Source organism: Mytilus californianus, unplaced genomic scaffold (genome assembly GCF_021869535.1).
Source record: "Mytilus californianus isolate M0D057914Y unplaced genomic scaffold, xbMytCali1.0.p SCAF_15, whole genome shotgun sequence".
Taxonomy (NCBI): Eukaryota; Metazoa; Mollusca; class Bivalvia; order Mytilida; family Mytilidae; genus Mytilus; species Mytilus californianus.
Genome location: NW_026262637.1, coordinates 16238297 through 16261769, shown reverse-complemented (window position 1 = coordinate 16261769; position 23473 = coordinate 16238297). Strand labels below are relative to the sequence as shown.

Sequence of the window (23473 nt, the reverse complement as noted above, 5' to 3'; positions counted from 1 at the left end):
TTAATTAATATCAAACATAACCCTCTTTAATGTTGTGATAAATTGGTATCACGATTATGGTCAAACCAATTGTTAATTGGAGGAAATTATTCTACCGGCTATGCATAAAGCAGACAGTATAAGTTCATAGATATTAATCGTCTTTTGTAGAATCCTGTTTTACCTTACCCGTATGCACATGATTTTCCTCCGGTTCCGATGTTAGATCCTAGATACAGACCACAGGGGGGCGTTTTTCCTCCAAGAGCTCAGTTTCCAGGTTATCCAATTGGATATCATCAGAACGTACGGATGCAGCCACCAGCATATCAAATACCTACAGTAATGAGACAACATTCAGTTGAAAACCCTACGGCAAGAAATGATTCGGCTGTTGAGGTTACGGCGCATTCACAGCAAGACTCTCCTGAAATTATATACAGTCGGCAGAAGTCACAACAACCAAATATGGTACAGAATATAGGTAAGGTTGAAACAAAATATTGAAAATAAAATAATGAAAAAATAATAATAATAATAATAATAATGATAATAATAATTATAAAATAAATTTGACTCAAAATGTATTACCTTACTGAGTGATAAACAGCAAAATATTATCGATTAAGATTTTAATTCTAGGCTAATATTATTAAAAACACAAATCAACTTATGGTAAAATATCACTTTATTATATCTGCATGGCGAGTCGCAATTTTTTAAATAAAAAAAGATGTCAATAAAATAAAAAAGCTTTTTGATATTTCTTCTCTGTACCAATCATACATGCAATATATGTTTCGTCGTTTTCCGTTTTGTTGCCATAGCATTGTCAGTTTGGTTTCAACTTATGAGTTTTAATATAACTTTGGTATCTTTCTCATCTCTTTTAAAGTCGTCTTTTGAACACCTACTAGCCGGACACATTAGTCTGACTCCGAACCGACATGTTATTCCTCTACCCCTGAATTACGTGTACAACGCAGAGAAATAGCTAATGCCAGTTATAAGGTGCTTATGACGAAAAGGTAAAAAAATAATATATGTTTTTGCAACAGCAACAAATCAATACAATAAAACTGTAACATACATTAAGACGTAAACATACAGCTTTAAACGATGAACGTGCGATTTTACCTTGTTTCAAAACCTGAATCATCAAGTTAAGCTGTTAAAATTTGCAAAAACATCATCACAAAAGCAAAAACGATATGCATTATCCAGGTTACTTACTTACATTCGCATTAACGTGTGGCAGAGTTAAACAAAACTTCGGAAACTACTCCTGGGCATTAATTGTCAATTTGTCAAAAGTAGTTTCATGGTATACTTGTATTCAATCTGCCTACCCAATCATCATGTATCATATATGTTTAACCATCTCCCTTTTATTGCAGTACAAAAGAAAATACGCGCGAAAACAAAACAAATAAAAGTGACAAATCTTCCAGTGGAAACAACTGAAGAAAATTTAAGGTTTTTCTTCGAGAATAAACGGCGATCTGGTGGAGGGGACGTAGATAATGTAACCTACGATTCCCATAATGCATCAGCTGTTGTTACCTTTGTAGAAGACAATGGTGTGTTTATTTGGTGCAATATATATATCTTTTACACAACAAAATATTTTAATATCTAGTTTAGTTTGGTTTGTCACCTAAAAAGGAAAATGAGCAGAAAAAGACTGGTTTATATGTTTATTCCCATACAGATTTACCATACATGTTTAAGGTTTGACTCATGCAATAGATTTTTATGCCCCCGCCGTAGCGGTAGGGGCATTACGTTTTACCATTGTCCGTCTGTACGTACGTACGAACGAACGTACGTACGTCCCAAAATTGGTTTTCGTTCTCTAACTTGAGTTTGCCTCAACCAAATGTTATGAAACTTATACACAATGCTTATTACTACAAAACACAGATCAAGTTTGAATTTTGGTGGCGTCACTTGAACCGTTCTAGAGTTAAGCTCCTTTATAAATGGAAAAATTGCAAAATTTTTATTTTCTTCTAGATATCAAGTAATTTATAAAATTGGAGTTATCTTCCTTTGTCCATGATTATAGTTGAATCAACTCCAATCAATGCTCTATACAATGCAATGTTAAATTTTGACATCCACTGATAAAACACAGATCAAGTTGAATTTGGGTAGTGTCACTTTAACCATTATTGAGTTATGCCTCTTTATAAATCGAAAGATTGCAAAATTTTTAGTTTCCATTCTGTAACTTAAGTTTGCCCCAACCAAACATTATGAAACCTATACACAATATTCATTACCACAAAACTAAGAACAAGTACAAATTTTTTGTTTCCGTTTTCTAACTTTAGTTTGCCTCAACCAAATGTTATGAAACTTATACACAATGCTTATTACTACATAATACAGATTAAGTACGAAATTTGGTGGCGACACATTTACCATTCTTGAGTTATGTCCCTTTATAAATATAAAAATTGCTGAATTTTTCGTTTCCGTTCTTAAACTTTAGTTTGTCTCAACCAAATGTTATAAAACTTATACACAACCGTTCTAGAGTTATGCGTGTTTACAAATAGAAAAATTGCTGAATTTTTAGTTTCTGTTCTCTACTTAATCTTAAAATATAAGACTATAAAAGAAAAATACTTAAACATTAAATGATATTCATCATGTGCGAGCAGAAAGAATGCATTAAAACTTGAAACGTTCTAGATGTCAGGATTGTGTTAATATGTATGTGTACCAATCGTTTAGTCTTCAATATATTTTTTTTCAGTCGTCGATACCATTCTGGAAAGATCCCCTCTCCAGTTTATGAAAGCAGATATCGGGGTTGAAATCTACAAACCCATAGAATTGCACATAGAACACGTAGATTCCAAAAGAAACTTACATCAGGAACACTCTTTACCTAAAGATATTTCCAGTTGTGTGGTAGAAGTCTGTGGAGTAAAAAAATCAACGCAACAGATTACTTTAGAATATTATTTTGAGGGCAAATATGGCGCTGATGAAGATATCAAACATATTGATTTTGATGAAGAAAAGAACATTTATCTGTTAACTTTCGAATCAGAGTCCGGTAAGAATTTTTTTAATTTAACTGTTAAAAAGAATCAGCTTAAATTATAACAAGAATTTCTTAGTATAGATCTGATTCATTTTGAAAATGTTCCATCAGATTATAAGACTTTCTTTGTAGTGTAATAAGTGAGCTGCAATCATATAATAGATAACGATCGATATACCTAGAGGAGTGTAAACAATCACTTATATAAGTATCGTACTCTTGCCAAATTCTATGCCTCATTATCTTTATTAAGATAATGTCTGAGTCAATATGCTAGGTAGCCTGCAATCACGTGACGATGGTAAGAAACAGCATATTGCGATGTAACGCATTTATTTTACTCTATAGTGACTTCATTTGAGTTTTACCTTCGAGTTTAGATCTCAGAAAATGTATGACATGTTATCTTAAGTATGTTTTTAGGACAGTTTCATGCAAAGATATATAAGTCTGACTTACTGTTTATGTTTTGTTGACTTGTGCTTATTTAACCTTTGAGTTCAGCTTTATATAGAAAGTGGCACAGTTATAAATATTGGTAACTTTATTGATTCGTTTAAAGTTTAAAATCTGATTTATTCATCGAATACTTACGACACTTATATGTTGGTAATATACACTACGGTATACACTGAGGTCAAAATGAAGTGGGACCCGGTTCGACGATAAGGATTAATTTAAGTATATCTTGTTATTCATGCATTATATTAGTTATATTCAGTATTAAGTCAAGCAATCGATGGAAAACTGCAAATAAGTCATTTCAAATTATGTTAAGCCGTATGCCACCTATTGATCTCTCCTGTCGACCCTTAGGTATGTATAAAACAATTAACTTTGTTGCGACAATATATTTCCTCTTCAAAATTCAAATTTTTGATATCGACAAAACGGTTTCGGTATCACCATATCTAATAACTGGTCTTTTTTTTTTGCAATGCCAATAAACATTTTTTTTTAAATGTTTTCAATGTACATTGTCTCATTTGCAATCATTTAACATCTCCTTATTTTCATTATGTCGAGTTTATGTAATTTTTCAGCTGTAGACAAAATAGTTGGAAAAACACATACAATAGATGGAGCCTTATTAGACGTAAGAAAATTTATCCCTCCTGACAGATATCCGAACAAAGTTTTAGTTAAAGATATAAAGTCTACAGTTACTAAGGAAGGATTGATAAATTACATGGAAGGAAGAACAAAGTTTGATGTAGACGATGTCAATTTTAGTGAAAGTGACCCTTCTATTGCTGTTGTAACATTCTGCGGAGATGTTCGTAAGTATTGATATCTATGAATATTCATATGATAATATCCGGGCGCAGTTCCTTTTATTGTTTTCTTTGGTTTTATGCCCCGTCTATATAAGAAGGGCGTAGTGGGTATGTTTCCGGGGTTTGTACTACGTTGTCCGTTTGTTCGTTCCGCATCAGGATAAAGTTTTGGTTTGAGCCCAACAACGATTAAATTGTGGTTTCATCAACTGAGTGCAGAACGATGTTAAGTTCAAAATCTTACAATAGGGAATAGGACACAGTCAGTAAATGAACAGAGAAACCAACTGTTCTGTAATCAAAAGATATAAAACAGCGAAAATGTGTCGAGTAAGTAAGAATATAAACACATTGTATCGGCCAACCATTCCTGATGAAGACTGCAAAATTTACGTCTTGACGATTTTAATCGTTCTTTCCCAATCATTGTGTGATCAGATTGTGTTTAAGGAGCACATTCATTTCAACAAATTTTAAATCAAGTCCATATATAGTGGGCATGTACGAGCGTAACGTATTAATTGAAATATCTAAATGTCATACGATGTAGAAAAGGGTTTGTTATTGATAATAAATGAAAAGCTGGTGTTTGGAAAGCTGTTGTTTCCACGTTTGTCATAGATGTTAATTTGAAATTATCCGTCAGGGTCAATACCATGAACAAGATCAAAATATATAGCAGACTCAATTTTAGCATTTAAAAAGTTTAAACTCCAAAGTGACTGCTAAAAAGAGATGACTTAAAATGGAACTAATTATAAATGACCATTGCTTTCCTGACCAATAGATACAAGAAGATGTGGTATGAGTGCCAATGAGACAACTCTCCATCCAAGTCAAAATTTATAAAAGTAAACCATCATAGGTCACAGTACGGTCTTCAACACGGAGCCTTGGCTCACACCGAACAGTAAGCTATAAAGGGCCACAAAAAATTACTAGTGTAAAACCATTCAAACGGGAAAACCAACGGTCTAATCTATATAAAAAACGAGAAACGAGAAACACTTATGAACCACATCAACAAACGACAACTACTGAACATCAGATTCCTGACTTAGGACAGGTGCAAACAAATGCAGTGGGTTTAAACGTTTTAATGGTACCAAACCTTCACCCTTTTTCTGAAACAATAGTGTAACATCACAACATAGAAAGACACACTATAACATATCAACTGAAATAGCTTAACTCAATCAAAGGACATATTAACACCATTGAACATACAATGAACAAATAAATTTGACCTATGACACAATACATTCACTATCCCAGGATTAGGGGAGGGTTGGGCGCCCGCTAACATGTTTAACCCCGCCACATTCTGTATGTGCCTGTCCCAAGTCAGGAGCCTGTAATTCAGCGGTTGTTGTGTGTTGCTGTGTTACATATTTGTTTTTCGTTTATTGTTTTGTACATAAATTAGGCCATTAGTTCGTTTGAATTGTTTTGCATTTGTCATTTCGGGGCCTTTTATAGCTGACCATGCAGTATGGGCTTTGCTCATTGTTGAAGGTCGTATAGTTTTTAATCTCTGTGTCATTTGGTCTCTTGTGAAAGAGTTGTCTCAATGGCAATCATACCACATCTTCTTTTTTTACTTATTATTGGCCTTCCAACTGTTTTGATGAGAGAGTCAAAGATGATTTTTGAGTAGAAATACATTTTGCTCATTGTTGAAGGCCGTACGGTGACCTATAATTGTTAATGTCTGTGTCATTTGGTCTCTTGTGGAGAATTGTCTCATTGGCAATCATACCACATCTTCATTTTTATAATAACTCGCGTCTAGCGTACCGAATTTTAAGTCTGGTATCTTTGATGAGTTTATTGAGGGCTAATTATATTTCATTGGAAGTCAACATCCAGACAAATTTATTTTAATGTTATGTAGGTAATAAACGTTATGTTTGATGCATTTAGTTCACATACATTATATACGTTTACAACAACATTTTTTCTTAAAATGTCCTGTACCAAGTCAGGAATATGGCAGTTGTTATCAAATAGTTCGTTTCTATGTATGTTGGCGTTTGTTTTTGTTGCACTTTAGTGTTCCTGTTGTTCCTTTGTTTTCCTTTTATAGTTGATGTGTTTCCCTCGGTTTTAATTTGTAACCCGGATTTGTTTTCTCTCAATCGATTTATGACTTTTGAACAGCGGTATACTACTGTTGCCTTTATTTGTATTTATAGAGATCGCCGAAATTCAGCAAGCATGTGAGAAAAAATCTTTGGAGAAAGTTAATTTACAAATCAAACCAGTTATTGTCAGTGACTGTATAATAGTCAGTGGGTTTAGTGAGAAGACAACAGAAAATGCGTTGGAATACTATTTTGACAATAAAAGGAAGTCTGGTGTTGAACGGGTGTCAAAAGTACAAATGGAAAACGGTTATTGTTTGGTTTACTTCGAGGATCCAAATGGTAATAACGCTAACTTCAGTCGTATCAAGAATAAAAAAAAAACCTCTGTAATAAAGTTTATATTATATCCTACATGAAAACATAATTCGTCACTTCTTATCTTTAGACTCAGGTGTCATTTTATAGAAAGAATCAAATCTGAAGATTTCTTTTCATATCAGTGGATAAACTGTTGAACTTGCATTAGAACGTTTTTTTGTATAACCAAAGTTCCATAACTTCGTACCAATAAAAATAATTAAAAACGTTTAATGAAAGTATAATAATAGTTTGGTAATTTCTAGTGTAGTCAAATTGGTACCGTTTGTGTTCATTTAATCAAAGCTTCCATGTTGTCCAATTGTCATTAGAAACGGTCGATATATCATGTACATGTGGTACTTATTGAAGGATATACTGTGGTACATAACTCATCGAGGTAAATAATACCGTACAAAAATGACTGGATGTGTAATATGTTCTTTTCATTTTTATCAATATGTGAAAAAGTTCTAAATTACAGAAAGTAGAGAAGAAGTAGCAACGGTATGAAAACGAGTTATAGTATATATAATACTTTTAATTAACATCTTTAGATCACTGTGCATCTCGGCCGTCCTTTGTGAATATTTTCAAAGATTTCCTTTTTCAATTTTTTTTAAAAAATAAATCATCTTCATGAAACGGTAGTTCAACGGAAAAGATCCATACTTGCGAAAACTAGTTAATAATATGTATATTTGCAAGGGGCAGGTAACATACTACTTTGGGCTGATAGCTTTATTTTAAATTTAAATTCAAGGATGTATGGAATAGATCTTATATACTTGAGATTGTTATATGGACGAATTATTTATGTTTTTCTTTAAACTGTTCTTGCAATTTTAGATGCAGAAACTGCATGTCGAAGATCACACACAATCGACAACTGTCTACTAAAAGTTGAAATGTTTTATGAGTGCTTAGGACCTCCATTGTCTGAAGCTAAGGAGGAGGATACTGAACCAGCGGTAGAGTATGTTGACACTGATACTCCGCCTGTAATTCTCAGTAATATTAATCCGACTGTACTTCAATTTTTATTGCATTCTGGAACTTCGCAAGAATCTGTCAGTCAAAAAATGAATAAAATTAATGCAAACATTACGTGGCCTTCATCGACGTCTGAACCTATAAAACTAGAATGCTCGCTTTCAACAGATAATCCAGATACAAAACAGATTGCAGAGACATGGGAACAGGACGTGCGATTTTGTTTTGAACAGCTTATTCGGGATGTTACAGTACAAAGACATTATACAGTGAGAGAAATATGGAATGATGTTTTAGATGAAATTAACGCACAACAAATTAAGGATACAGACAGTGCTATCGTATCATTTAATAACGAAGCATGTGAAATTCATGTTGTTGGTCAGAAATCTTTTGCATTACAAATATCAAGTAAGATTGAAAGAATCCTTACAGAAAAGACCGATGATTTTAATAAAACACGACAGCTCATTTGTGACGACGTGACAATAGAACAATTCCAGCAGTCCATTCTGCAAAAAAAAAATTTTTGGTCTGATATGGAAAATAAATATCCAGAACTAGAAATAGACGTTCTAATAACCAAACCGGTAGTAAAACTGAAGGGAATGATAAGCGATATAAACATGGTGAAAATGGAAATGTACGCAAAACTATCCTGTGTTAAACAGCATTGTATTGGACAAGTGTCTTTAGATTATATGAAATTTCTAAGCCAACCAGAAGTAGAGACTTTGATTAAAAATGAAATTATAGCTAGCGGTATATGTGGTATTTGGGAGCTTGATGACAATAAAATTACTATATACGCATTTACAGCAGATGATGCAACAGATATTGAAAAGATTTTCAAAAAAAAAGTCATAGATATGAAAATTCCTGTTGAGGATCAAAATAAAACATTGTGTTATTCCAGAGACTGGAAACAATTTGTAGAAAATATTAAGAAAGAATATCAAGATCAAAATGTTTTTATTCAGATAACTGCACATCATGGTGAGGAAATTATGCTTCTTTGTACAGCGCAGATAGAAGCGAAAAGCATACGGGAAAGAATACAAGATTTTATATTTGAAAATGGAAGAAGTGAGCAAACTATTCATTTTTCAGCCCACCAGATGAAATTCATTAAACATCGTCATCAGGATAAAATAGATATAGCTAAAATGCATCTCCAGGCAAATAATGTTGATGTAGACTTTGAGCCTGACTGCATTGTGGTAAAAGGAAACAAAAAAGGTAAAAAGGCTGCCATGGATGAACTTGGTCCGATAATAAAATTGATGCAATCACAAATGAAGAAAGAAGATGTTAGGCCAATGGTCCCAGGCGGATTAGGTTTTGGTAGTGCTGTTGCGTCATTCATAGCAGAAGATGGCCAAAGTGTTATGGTACTGTGCTGTGATATATCTGGATTAGATGTCGATGTTATTGTAAGCCCTGCAGACCAGCAATTGTCTAATAGTGGTGGACTGTCTAAAATCATAGCTGAAGAAGGTATTTTTCGACGGATAGAGATGCAAATTGAAATCATATTTGGTTTTATAAGTTATTGTTATATATCAGTTCTACTAAATTACATGCCAATATGTTTTGAAAAAAAACCTGTTATATATATATATTTATATATATAATAAGTACGTCTGAACCAAGGACGACTTTCAATAGATTTTATCCATCGAATCACCAGCAGTGATGGTGATACAAGGCTGAAAATACATTCTGTATATATAATTTAATTAATGAAGATACGCTAATTAAAGCAATTACTATATGAAGTTATAAAGTACATTACATAGACTAACTATTTATTATTATAAAATACTTCAGACGATCGTGGGCTCGGAGACAAACCGGCTAAAAAATTTTGGTCTACAAATTTAATACTATAGATATTAAGAGCACCAACCGGTTAATGACAGAACATCATGGCAATAAGGACATCCATACATTTGAAAAATGTTTAAAACTTAATAGAAATTAATTTATTTCTAACTTTGCATGACTAAGAGTAATACAGAAATCAGAAATGTTTTTAAACCTATACCTGTTCGCTATGTTATTTTTAAGGGGGTACACATATACAGAGAGAGTGTAAGGATTACCGACGTAGTCATGGACTTTTGAATGAAGGCGATGTTTTTTGTACAAGCCCTGGCACTCTAAAATGTAAAATGGTAGTTCATGCTATTGGGCCTGTGTGGCAAAATCTACAGTCCAATGAAGATGTCGTCATGACAAACTGTGTGTATGCTATTTTAAGTGAGGCAGACAGAAAACATTTTCAGACGGTAGCTATCCCAGCACTTTCAACGGGGACATCTAACTATCCAGTTGATGAAGCTGCTAACACAATAGCACTGGCTGTTCGGGGATATTTCAGAAAAAATCCAAATAGTTCTTTGAAAACTATTTATTTGTGCGACATTGCAGCTAAAGTAGCGGATATTTTTGTCAACGCTGCTAGCAGAATATTTAAGAGTTCTGATAAAAGACCAATTACCTCAAGAGGTGTTAAAGACGGTTTGACAGGTATCAATATATATTTATTGACTTTTATCAACCCAGAGATAGGTTTTTCATCGAAGAAAACTGCCGAGGGTGAATGTAATATCTCTGGGGTTGATAAATCACTATATCAACTAATAGCTAGAGTCAACAATCGGATTATTATATTCCTTTTTTGTTATCCATCTCCAATTTTCTAGTATTATATCAAAATATTTAACTGTTCCTTGTTTTATACTGAATATGTTATCTGATATATTAGCAGTTGCTAATTTTTAAGTTGAAATATGCAATAAAATTTACTAAAAAGGAATAACATCGAAAAAAAGAAGATGAAGACAAACGAGAATGTTAATGACGTTATAAACCTTCGTTGTTGACGTTGCTTTTGTAAAATAATAGTTATAGGTACACTTTAGCTGTTCCAAATTTTATATTAACCTCTTTTGATATTTCCCACGGTGAATATAATGTTTTTAGCCAATGAGAAACAATAATTTTTATATTCATTTAATAAGTAATTCTAAAATTGGTGAACTTGTATAAAAGAATTTATTTAGTCTACAATATGTATGAATTTACCAGCCTTTCATCTTTAAAAAGAGCCAGCATGTATTTATGAAACTGATTACTCTCACTGGTGAAATAAATAACACTGTCTTCTGGTTTAGTATACCATCACACTTTAAATTAATGTAAGAATTTTGCATTACAAAATTGTTTAATTATTGCAAAGCCAGAATTTGTAAAAAATGCAAAAATGGAGAATATGAGATATTCGATAAATTTTATTATCAGAGCATGTGTCTTAAAGACAACAGTAAACGGTACAGCACGGTTTTTTGGAATAGCTTTAGAAAATTTGTTTTTTTATACTGCAGTTGCACAGCATATACCACAGATTCAAGTTGTCATCAGAGATTTAGCGCAGATGCAGGTAAGTTGCCTGAGTGGTTGTAAACATTTTCGTGTTAGTGATCAACAAGATTTTGTCATGGTTTCATAAAGGTTAAAAGACCTAATAAAGTGACTCTTTATTGGGGATGTTGTTATACTATATACAAATTTAATAGACGATTCATATGAACTGTACATTAAATTGCATATTAAATTGACAAAGAGTTCAAACTGGTATCGTTGAAATCCAATCTGATTAAAGTCAGATGTTGTCACACGCTAAACTCCCTCTAAGGGACTAACGAACAGTTGATTTTTATGAGATATAATCATCAATTTGGAAATTTCACGACAGCATGATCATGATTTGGTTTACACTTATGGTAAATCTGTGATGATACACAATGACATATGACTATAAATATGATCCATGGTCATTCTTGAATATGCTGAATCTAACCGTATATTTAGATTTTGGATATTGGACCATAATAGGTAAAATCCAATTTCATTTTTTTTAGTTATTTGACCACATTTGTAAGCGTACTTTCATTCCGCCGTGTATTTATTCCGGTTAACTGTTTTTCACTAGAGAATATTGGATGTAAATAGTGTGAAAGCGTCGATCTTGATATCGTTGTTTTGTTTATATTAAACCGGTTTATTGTTTACATAAATAAATGGGTTAAAATTAAAATGATTTTCAAGGAACCAGTTTTATTAATCTGAGTCAATCTAGTAAATAATATTAATGATGAGGAGGAGAATATTTTTATAACTCAAAATACTTTATCAATGATCAGGATACAAACCAAATTTAAAGAGCAGATTTGTTCTTACATAAAGTTTCAATTACAGAAGCATCCTTTGATATTGACATAGAAGATGTGATTTAATATTCAAGTCGACCGAAAAGCAAATACATAGAAAAACTTCTGCAATCCAATAAATATAGATATTACACTTAGTGACAATTTAAAAGCATATGATTTTATATAGATTTGCATAGAAAAATTATTTAAATCTCATTCAGTAATAAGCATTATTGTGTTGTCGTGTGTTCAAAATGAGTACTAATCACTTCACCAATGAATGGATCTAAAGCACTAGTGTAATTAATCCTGCCGGGTATAAAATAACTAGTGCAATCATTCCGGTACAAAATCACTAGTGTAATCATTCCTGGTTCAAAAATACTAGTGTGAACATTCCTTGGATGAAAACTCTGCACTTTTTACATAAATCAACTATGGAATTTTCAAATACACTAAAAACTATTAAGCCACATTTTTATCGAGCCTTCGACTTTAGTCGAAAAAGCGAGACATAGCGATCCTACATTCCGTCGGCGTCGTCGTTGGCGGCGTCCACAAATATTCACTCTGTGGTAAAAGTTTTTAAAATTTTAATAACTTTCTTAAACTATCCTGGGTTTCTACCAAACTTGGACAGAAGCTTGTTTATGATCATAAGATAGTATCCAGAAGTAAATTTTGTAAAAAAAAAAATCCATTTTTTCCTTATTTTACTTTTAAATGGACTTAGATTTTCTGCCAGGAAACAACACATTCACTCTGTGGTTAAAGTTTTTAAAATTTTAATAACTTTCTTATACTATTTTGGATTTGTACCAAACTTGGACAGAAGCTTGTTTATGATCAAATGCTAGTATCTAGAAGGAAATTTTGTTTTCTTCCAGTTAACATTACATTCAGTCTGCAGTTAAAGTTTTTAAACATTTATTAGATTCATAAACTATCCTGGATTTTTACCAAACTTGGACAGAAGCTTCTTACAATCAAAAGATAGTATCAAGAGGAATATTTTTATTGATTTACTTCCTCATTTTTGTTGAGCCTGCGATTAACAGAAAAAGTAGGCGAGACACTGGGTTCCGCGGAACCCTTACCAATTTTATATATATTTCCCCTTCAAAAAAACCTTTTTAGAACCTTATAATGACTGGTGAATGTTTTACACTGGACCCGGATAGAAAACCCTAGTGATTTTTTGTTGGTGGATAAAAATCACTGGGGATTTTCTTCCTCCGGATAAAGTACACTGGCGGAATCAAACCACTGTTACACATTCGTTCTGTGACAGAAACCTATATATGCTGTGTCAAATATTAAATCACAATCCAAATTCAGAACTGTATCAAGCTTGTATGTAGAGTCCATACTTGCCCCAACTGTTCAGGGTTCGACCTACAGTGCGGTCATATCTAGCTGCGTCCGGCGGATTATTTTTATTAAGTCATGGCGTTTATTTTCGATCTATAAGTTTGAATGTGTATTTTGTATCTTTCGCCTCTCTTTTGCATTTAACAGTTAAATGTAAATCATTTGAAGCCTAAATGAAATTAGAAAATATAAATACTGAAATTTGTAAATGAAATTAAATACATGTTCGACAGGCTTGAAGAAATTTCAAAGGTATCAAAATAAATCGGCTGAAAACTACCTGCACGGTATGAAATATGTGTTGCGTGTCTCACTTTTTATTAGAATGATGAACTTTTTTGTTACAAAATGTATCTTATTGAATATTTTTAGGTCGATGTCATTGTGAATACCACCAGCCAAGATTTACAACTTGATCGGAGCGGTGCAGTGTCTGCTTCATTGTTAAAACATGGTGGCAAATCAATTCTTCAGGGGTGTCAGAGGTATAAAGGTACAATCCTGGACTTTGGAGCTATTGCTGTAACAACTGGTGGTTTACTTAAATGCAAGTCTATATTCCATGGAGCTCTGCCAGAGTGGAAAAGGGATGGTTCGTCTTTACAGGTAAGACTCCCAAAATTAGGTTAAAAATATATTCTACACAAATAGATAAATTGATAACAACACGTACAGAATATGAAAAAACTGGTCAGAATAAATTTGGTGCGTTCGAAGTGGTTAATTGGATTTAACTTCACCAGGAACGTATCGAACTACATGAGGAGTAATTTGACCAAGAGGACACTTAAGCAATAGACAATTCATTATTTTCTTTATTTATCAACGGGGAATTTTAGAAAAAATGTAATATAAAAAAACAAATCCAAGGTAAATTCAAAAAAGGGGAGGGCCATTAAGACAACATGTTCAAATTTGGTAAATCGATTCGTAAGATACAAATCAAGGTAAGAAACTGACACTTACGGAATCACATGAACTCCAAACGGAGCGAGACAGGGTGCATCGGCAGTGTAAGCGTCTCCTGCAAGGCATGCAACATCCGCCATACGAATTCAAACTCAGTTAAAATGTCAAAATCGGCAATAGGACACAATCGGTAAAATTACAGATCAGAAGACTATATCAACCAATGGAACGACTAGAAAACAACTGACATACTCTTGACTGTGTGGACATATTATAAAGATCATGCTGGTTTCAACCTTGTTTTAGAGCTAGCTCTATCTCCTACTTGTATGACATTTATATTGACAAAATTAGGTGAACAACCAGCAACACAGACATGATTTGTTAACTTGATAATAATTGTGATCCAGCAGGCAAAATTTTGTAAACTTATATCATAGATATACAACACGACTAAACTTAATGCAAACTAACATACAACAAAATCAAAGACAGACACCATCAAAAAATTATTTCGTAGTTGATAGTTAATGTAATCTAGTACAGTATGAGAAAATTTAATGACATAGTCACATGTACTCTCCTGATAAAGTGCAAATAATATAGAATATACCTACGATGGGACACAAAATCAAAAATAACACTTTAAAACTTCGTGTGTCCGAAGCACGCCTTTGAAAACTATGTTATTTAAAGTCTTTCATGTCCTTCACTTAAGAAATTGGATTTCTTTTAATGAATACCAATAAAAAAGTTATTCTAACACTCATCTATTTGTATCTATATCTCAAAGTGCAAAACATCAGAACTGCGTCGAAAGATCATATTAGATCAGTTCTGTGGATATATTTTCTAGTATTACTAGGGAGTGTTTTTTCGATATAAATAAGAAATTAATAAAAAAAAAATAACAAGTATGTAACCACTACTCTTAAACAGTAACATTCTTTCCTAATTCAATTTGATATAAATTTTGATTTTACAGATACTTAATGCATTTATTAATAACTGCATGGTGACAGCATCTCAAAGCAGATGTACATCAATAGCGTTTCCTTCTGTTGGCACTGGTAGGTTAAATTATCCACCAGGTGAGGTCGCTAACGAGATGTTTAAGGCTGTTGGACAGTATTTCCAGAATCCTTCACAGGCATTCCAAAACTATACCACTAACCAACAAAGAATGAGACAATTGACCAATATGAATGCTTTCCAAGCAATGAGTCGACACCAGCAACAGCATACACAGACAGTTAAAGAAGTATATTTTGTATTGTACCACAGAGATGTTACTACTATCAAGGTATGCTTATTTGACTAATATTTGTTACTTAATATTTATCATACATGTAATTGAATTATTACATTACATTACATAAAATCACACAATTAAACATAAACATAAACGCTAAATATGTACAGTTATTAATTATTCTAATCTAAAAATGTATGTTTTTAATCATTTAAGGCCTTTGAGGATGAAGAGGCAAGGCGAACACCAAAGTCCTCTGGGGATGGAGACGTAAGGCCAAAACCAAAGCAGAGCTCAAGACGGAAAGATAGACTTTCATAGCTCAGATTTTAAATGCATTCATATCTAAATATATAACTGTAGTTTCCATTCCTATTAATCCACAAAACTTGTCCCACCCAGATCCTCCCTTATGTGATATTGATGAATAAGGCCAGTGGTACCAATAACCAGGTTGCTATCCCTTTGGTGCCCAAAATGCTGAAGAGTTACAGTGCAGATAAAGGCACTTGATTTACAATAATCAGAGTTAAGTAAAGAGACCAAGACATATATGCCAACTGGTTATTGTATTAAAGTACAAACTGAACAAACACAGGTTTGGGAGAAGAATCACAGTTTAATATTTTCTTTGCATATCAATAAGCAATAAACATATTTACAAAGAAAGCAAAATCAAGTTGAAAAACTGTGGTACTCCATACAAAAAGTCCATAAAAACTGTGAGTTCTTTGAAACATTACTACTCTACTAATTAAACAATATAGATATATGCAAAGCTGATTCTACTAATGCAATAATATCCGTAATATATGTATATAGCAAATAAAAATAAATGTCCACTAGGGAGTGGAGGTTGTGAAGAAAATATTTTCCCGAAAAATTTAAAATGACTGCTACAAGCAAGCGCTGCTTTAAGAATAATTAAGCGTGCGTGTTTAAAACAAAAGCCCTGCTAAATAAGTGCTGATTGGTTAATTCAAAATTAATGAGCAATCTCATTGGTTAATTAGTATGATCTCCCAAAACAATTAGTAAACGAGAAGCACATGCAGAAGTGACTGGGAAACCCCTTTGCTGATTGGATAATAATCTGAACACTTGAGGGCCCCTGCATAGCTTAAGTACAGCAGTCCAAAACGTATTGTGTCTTAATTATCTATTTATATAAAATAGTTCCTTCAAATAATTACTGTTACATGTATTAAGATAACTGTACCAACAAACAGTACCAAAAATATAGGAATATAACTCTTTTTGTCATTTCGGTCACACAACCTTAATATGAAATATTCTTTGTAAAACAGTTAGAGAAAATTGCTTGATTTCAAGTTCCAGTTGTGAAAATTTTTCATATTGTATGAAGGGAAAACACATTTATGTGAACGAACAATAATTTCAGAGAAAAAAATAAAATTGAAATTGTTTCTTGTTATTCGCAATCGAATTTAAACGTTTAGAATAAAAGTTGTTTCCTGGGATAAGACAAAGACAAGACCCCTGTATATAAATGCAACACACAATTTAAAAATTTAAAAAATCACTAAATACCAAACAGAAAACTCATGGAACCTTTAAAAAACTGGAGGGACTAAATTACCTCTAAAGGATAATGAATTTCCGGCACCATTTGTGACACCTCTCAGGACAAGCAAAAATCCGATAATAAGTGGCATTCGGTGGCGTCATAAACATGTATAGATATAACATGTTACTTTTATTATTCTTCCCTTAGTTTATTAATTTTGTATTTGCATTGTATCATAGGTCAAATTTATTTGTTCAGTGTATGTTCACTCGTGTTAATATGTCCTTTGATTGAGTTAAGCTATTTCAGTTGATATTTTATAGTGTGTCTTTCTATGTTGTGATGTTACACTATTGTTTCAGAAAAAGGGTGAAGGTTTGGTACCATTAAAACGTTTAAACCCGCTGCATTTGTTTGCACCTGTCCTAAGTCAGGAATCTGATGTTCAGTAGTTGTCGTTTGTTGATGTGGTTCATAAGTGTTTCTCGTTTTTTATATAGATTAGACCGTTGGTTTTTTCCGTTTGAATGGTTTTACACTAGTAATTTTTGGGGCCCTTTATAGCTTACTGTTCGGTGTGAGCCAAGGCTCCGTGTTGAAGACCGTACTTTGACCTATAATGGTTTAATTTTATAAATTTTGACTTGGATGGAGAGTTGTCTCATTGGCACTCATACCACATCTCCTTATATCTATATGGGGGAACGGAGAAAGACTTGACAAACTGAATATATACGTGATCACTTTTTTACAGTCATAAAGGTTAACGTAATAATGTTTTAAAAAGTTCGAAGAGATTATTTCCAATAATTCATTGGGGAAACTTTGTTTCAAAGGCTTTCGGTTGATAAGCAATTTTCTATTTAGGAAAAAATTATAAGCCTTGAAAAGTTAACCCTGGAATAGTATATCAACTGGGAGATATAGAATGCATTTGAAGTTGCAACTTGAACGATCGTACATCATGAAACGTTTTGGTGAGCCTAAACAGAAAATTAATTAAACCGGAGATCACCCATGAGTTGCAATTGCAGGTATAGTATGTTTTTTTGACTCAAAAACAAAATCATTTACACATAAAAATGTACGAAAAAATAAAACCCAAACAAATATTTTGGATAAATGAAAAAAATAAACATTGCAAATATAGCATCCTATAAAAAGACAGAAAAATACTAAATCTACATGTCGTCAGAATGTTTTGATTTGCTCGTGACAATGGAACGCATCTATTAATCTCTGGAGGATATATTGAACAGTTATAATGTGTTTGTCTCTATACTAAGAAGGTACAATTAAGAATTGTCTGTTCATGGATAAACGACATTGTTCAACATTTAAAAAGCACGCTAATACCTTGTATTATTATATGATTTCTAATATTTCAACGATATAATGTCGTATACTGTAAACCAACTAATTTTTGCGATAATAAGTCTAAGGGAGCAATGCACTATTTCCGTATTATATACACACAATGTGGATACATTCCTGCCTCATCTGAATAAGGATAAGAAATCCAGCAATGTAGATTTGTTTTATTTAACTAAAGCTATTTATTTACAGATGAATGTTGTTTGTCCATAACAATTTTCACATATAAACGCACTATGTTATTGCAAAGAAAATTCCTTTATTTTTTCAGGCAGAAACACGTTAGTTTTATTAATATTTCTGAAATATTCTGTTGATGACATATTTAGATATCCAAGACGTTGATACACAGACTGACAGAAACTGTCAACAATGGCTTTGGTTTCTTGTGATAAAACTGTCCGCCATTTCATGGACGATGCAAACCCGTTATTTTTATACGGGTTGAAATTTCCCTCTCTCATATATTTACGCTTGTTGTCCCAGTTTGATAAACTATTTATTTGTTTTTCATCCGATTTTGTGAATTTAAGATCCAAAAATTCAAACATTTGACGTGAAATATTAACCGTATATTTTGCAATACTTTCTGCCGATACTAAAATAACATTTTGTGGATGTTTGCTCGCCATTTGAATAACAATACTGCTATCTATGTCCATCTTCTTACAAACTGCGGTCACTAATTCTCTAATTGGTCTGATATGAGTTTTTAATCTTGACGTTACAATTGCTCTCGGATCACGATACAAATATACTATTTTTAATTGAGGATTTATTTGAAGAAGGTTTTCAATGAATTCCGCACTTATTCTAAGCATTTTCGTAACTCTATACTTAGCTTGTGTGCAGATATTATGCAATTTATGTACATCCCTATTCTTGAACGTTATCCTCTTCCTTGTACAAGAATGTTCTGATTGGACGCTTGATACAAGTTTTCCTATTGTATCGGAATCACAGTCATACAATGAACTTACAAGTTTTGAAATGTTGATTGTGCTGTTGTCGTAGTTTCTGAAATGTCAACAAAATGATACGGTGAATTTGAATGTTTCGTGCTTTTGATACATTGGTTAACTGATTGATTGGTTTGGTCGATTTATTTGTGTCTTAACTACTGTAAAAGATGAGTCCAATGAAAAGTGTACATCAGAAAGTTATCGATTTTATTAACATTAAACGTACCCAATTTTACTGCACTAGATGCACATTTTGTCAAACAAAGTCTCTTGCAGTAATGCTAGAGGCCAAACTGTTTGGAAATTTGAAACCTTATACAATAATGAGAAGCTAACACTTTCAAGTGTTTCAGTATTTACCATATCATAGTTTCGTGGCGTAATCTTACTGCTTTTGTTGGCATTATTTGTACGAAAGAAAACAAATTACATACTGACAATGAAAATAGGGAGTCACATTTGATGCCCTAAAATTAATAAACAATCCCGACTCTTTTTTATCACTTTTCAAGAAATGTAAGCACAAACAGATATCGAACAACTGATTGTTTATTTGTTTTTATATTTCAGCAAATAGCGTGACATTCAAAAGCCTATAATCTAGTATAAAATATGTATAAATTAGATCTGACTGGGATGGTGTATCAAAAACAAGACCCGCAACACCTCTTGTACCATGCTCATTAATTTTCAAGTGCAACGAAAACTGTTTTGAACTTGATATCTAAAAACGGACGATCACTTCGGAGCTATTTAGAACCAAAAATATTTGGAAAGAATTTTCTTGAGATATAGTTCCGTAACATAATGCACTGTATATGAAGGTGACATGTGTGCTATTGTATACATAACAAATAATATAATTTTTAAATTAACTGATTTTAACACAGGCCCGTTGGACATAATGTTACTTCAATTTTATATGCGCAAACAAGTTAAGTACATGCAGTACAGTCATGAATTCATGTTAAAAGACATACACGTAATGTAAAACAACTGAGCATATAGATTTCAATATGAAATTGGTCGCTGAAAGCCCTGGTGGAATCATAGTCCCAATGTTGCAAATAAACGCATCATAGATACCAGGATTAAAATTTTGTACGCCAGACGCGCGTTTCGTCTACAAAAGACTCACCAATGACGCTCGAATAAAAAAATGTAAAAAAGGCCAAATAAAGTACGAAGTTGAAGAGCATTGAGGACCCAAAATTCCGAAAGGTTTTGCCAAATAAAGCTAAATTGTCTAGAAACAGTAATATTTGTCAGCATTACTGTAAACAACCTTGACTTTAGTATCACAAGTATAAAAATAAGAAGATGTGTTATGATTGCCAATGAGACAACTTTACAACAGAGACCAAATGACATAGAAGTTTACAACTTTGATTCTACTTGGATTTAAAATCTGTTTGGTTTCCAGTTGCACTCTCTGTGTTCAAATGCTCCATATAAAAAAGTTAAGTTTTCTTATAAATAAAATGAGATATTTACTTCTTTTATCATGTTCTTTTTTATGCTAGAATTTTTATTTACGATTAAGACGAATTCATTGGTAAATTTCTTCATATTGTTTACTCCAAACATGCTAAAGATAACAATATTATAAAAGAAACAGTAAAAGACATGGGGTAAACACCAATGAGACAGCAACCCACGACCCGAAAAAACAGAAAGACCAGAGGTCGAGTTTTCGATAAAATAAAAAAAAACACTTAAGTTTTGTTCTGTTCGTTTGTTTTATTTGCACTGAGTGCAATTTGGTTGTATTTTATGTTGCTTGGCTTTGTTGTCATTTGTTTACCATGTTTATTGATATGATATTTTTATCAGGTAATGTTTAATACTACCTACCTGCATACATCTTTGTGTGTGTCACACTTCTGAGATTTCGTAAAATATTGTTGTCTTGATACTGACCAGAAAGGCTCGTAAAAATAAAACGTATCCTTTCTACATCCAAGAATATGTCCCACAAATGTTGTTTCTCCTCTTTGGTAACCAAATAATAAAATGTCTCTATGATTATGTGTTGATATCCCTTTTTTATTTTGGTTAATATGTCTCCCAGTATTACTGTTTATAGACTTATTTAGAACTGTATTCCTCACATGAGTACTGCTGTGTAAGTTTCTCATAGTGCTGCGGGAAAATATATTGTATCCTGAAATAAAAGTCAAGAATGTCAAATTATTTATTAATTCTATGTAAATGTTCTGCATATAAATTAAGAAAAATGACGATAGTAGGAAGGACGAAATTTTGTTTAGGATAATTTTTATGAAATTGATACCGCTATATTCCGCATTGGTGAAAAATCAAATGATCGCTGTTTTATTAAATAAATATGAAAGAAACGTTCGAACATTTCCGTTTACTTAGAATTGAACAATTTGTATGGATTTAAATATTTTCATCTATGGTAGTTATTGAAAACACATCTTTCACTGAAATAGCATTGGACTTCCAAAGAAATTGACTAATGTATGAAATCGGTAGAGGTAGTCAGTCCATTAATTAAAAGCAAATATTAAAAGTGAGTTGTTTACGTACCGTGGTTATGTATGGTATAAGTGAGAGCTGATATAAAGATGAGGGTAAATACAAATTTTCGTCTGTTGGTACTAGTGCATACTTTTAAAACGTCCATGACTAATTTGTTTTCATAGTACTAATATCATATATTTCCATCAGTGTTAGTAAACCTCTGTATAAATGGATAGTTCCCAACAGTTGATATTCTTGCATATGATTGTCGTGCTAGTCGATTTGTTACTGCTTCCAACAGTATTGCAACGATCATAAGCAGCTGAAAGAGAAATACATGAAGTACTTTAATGACTTAGCAGAGACAACTTTGCTCCCAATAATTTAATATACTCCAATGGTGTTCATGTTATGTTTTAAAATGCTTAGAGTAACATTTGTAAACAATTACAATTACTACTTTAAAAATGGTAATTCTGAAACTAAGGTTTCAACTCCCTCAGGCTAGTTGACCTTAGATAGATTTGGCTATGTTTTTTAGGTATTTTTTTTTGTCATATAGTTCTTCAATTGTTTCGGTTCTTATCATTCTCGGCTTTCAAATATTCGGCTTTGAGCGTCCTGATGAAGGTAAATCTAGAAAAGCGCTTCGGACGCATGAAATTATTTAACGTGTTGTTTTCATTTTTATATTCTTAGTTTTATAACATTGAGTTGTTAGTAAAAATATATAATGTACCTATCCATTAAGAATGGCTCCAATAAATGTATGGTGCTATTCCTAAACCTTTGCTCCATATCCACATATTCCTTCTTAACTATAGATGCTCCTATTTCAGGACGGAAAGGAAGTAATTGTTCAGGTGGCCCGAGGGTAAATGGACATCTTCCTTATATAATCAGAAATATGTAGTGCAATGTACTGCTACTGGACACAATTATCATGTCATTATTTTATCGAGTTGTATCTTACTTATTTAAAAAAAAAACAGAAGCTTTGTTGTGGTTCAAATTTTCAACAAATATATATATTATATAAACGTATATTATTTGTGTTTATATTTATGTATTATACAGATTTATGTTTTTTCTTAACTTTCTATTCTTTTTTAAAAAGAAATAAAATGTGGATATAATATTACCAAATGCAGTCTCAATTTCAGATTCAATTTTGTGATGTTAAATGTTTCATGTATCGATTAAGAGATTTTGTTCAATATGGTTAATCCTTGGAAATGTTAAAAAAAAAAGATACATGCGTCCAACACGATTTACTCTATTTACATGCATAAGCCGATAACGCTTAAACCCAAACATTTGAAAATCAATGTTGTATATATACTTGTACTTTAGTACGTGAGGAGTTGTATGTCCAAAAGCAGTAACAATTTTATTAAAAATCATTAATTGTTTAATGGCTATATGAAGCCTGTGTCACTGTGGTCGAAATGTTAGATTTCATACAAATATGAAATCTATTCAATTGTAGTTAAAGTTGGATATACGACGATTAAAATAGTGACTGCAGCATGTACATTAGTCGATGACTAGACATTATATATATATATATATATACTTCTCAATGAAGACTTTATTCGCTTCCAGATAGTGACAGTGCGACG

General features: G+C 32.4%; 2 protein-coding genes across 2 annotated transcripts in view; one reads left to right on the top strand and one right to left on the bottom strand.

Annotated features, from left to right (window-relative positions):
- LOC127725526 (protein mono-ADP-ribosyltransferase PARP14-like) overlaps nucleotides 1-20449 on the top strand; it is a 27019-nt gene extending 6570 nt beyond the window's left edge. The window contains exons 5-16 of the mRNA XM_052232561.1: nucleotides 151-463; nucleotides 1377-1559; nucleotides 2744-3049; nucleotides 4081-4317; nucleotides 6510-6740; nucleotides 7608-9248; nucleotides 9822-10283; nucleotides 11141-11196; nucleotides 13712-13945; nucleotides 15234-15551; nucleotides 15717-18062; nucleotides 19935-20449. Coding sequence (XP_052088521.1) covers nucleotides 151-463; nucleotides 1377-1559; nucleotides 2744-3049; nucleotides 4081-4317; nucleotides 6510-6740; nucleotides 7608-9248; nucleotides 9822-10283; nucleotides 11141-11196; nucleotides 13712-13945; nucleotides 15234-15551; nucleotides 15717-15821 — 4086 coding nt within the window. The 3' untranslated portion in view covers nucleotides 15822-18062; nucleotides 19935-20449. The remainder of the gene's footprint in view (nucleotides 1-150; nucleotides 464-1376; nucleotides 1560-2743; nucleotides 3050-4080; nucleotides 4318-6509; nucleotides 6741-7607; nucleotides 9249-9821; nucleotides 10284-11140; nucleotides 11197-13711; nucleotides 13946-15233; nucleotides 15552-15716; nucleotides 18063-19934) is intronic.
- LOC127725527 (carbohydrate sulfotransferase 3-like) lies at nucleotides 18057-23473 on the bottom strand. Its single transcript, XM_052232562.1, has 2 exons — nucleotides 21219-23473; nucleotides 18057-19419 (listed from the first exon to the last, which is right to left on the bottom strand). Exons 1-2 carry the CDS (start codon nucleotides 21584-21586, stop codon nucleotides 18642-18644), a joined length of 1146 nt encoding a protein of 381 aa, XP_052088522.1. The 5' UTR covers nucleotides 21587-23473; the 3' UTR covers nucleotides 18057-18641.

Coding starts and splice junctions, on each gene's coding strand:
- LOC127725527 (XM_052232562.1), bottom strand. CDS start 21,586: ATGCAGAACATTTACATAGAATTAATAAATAATTTGACATTCTTGACT. Junction 19,420..21,218: donor ACACACAAAGATGTATGCAG/GTAGGTAGTATT, acceptor TTGACATTTCAG/AAACTACGACAACAGCACAA.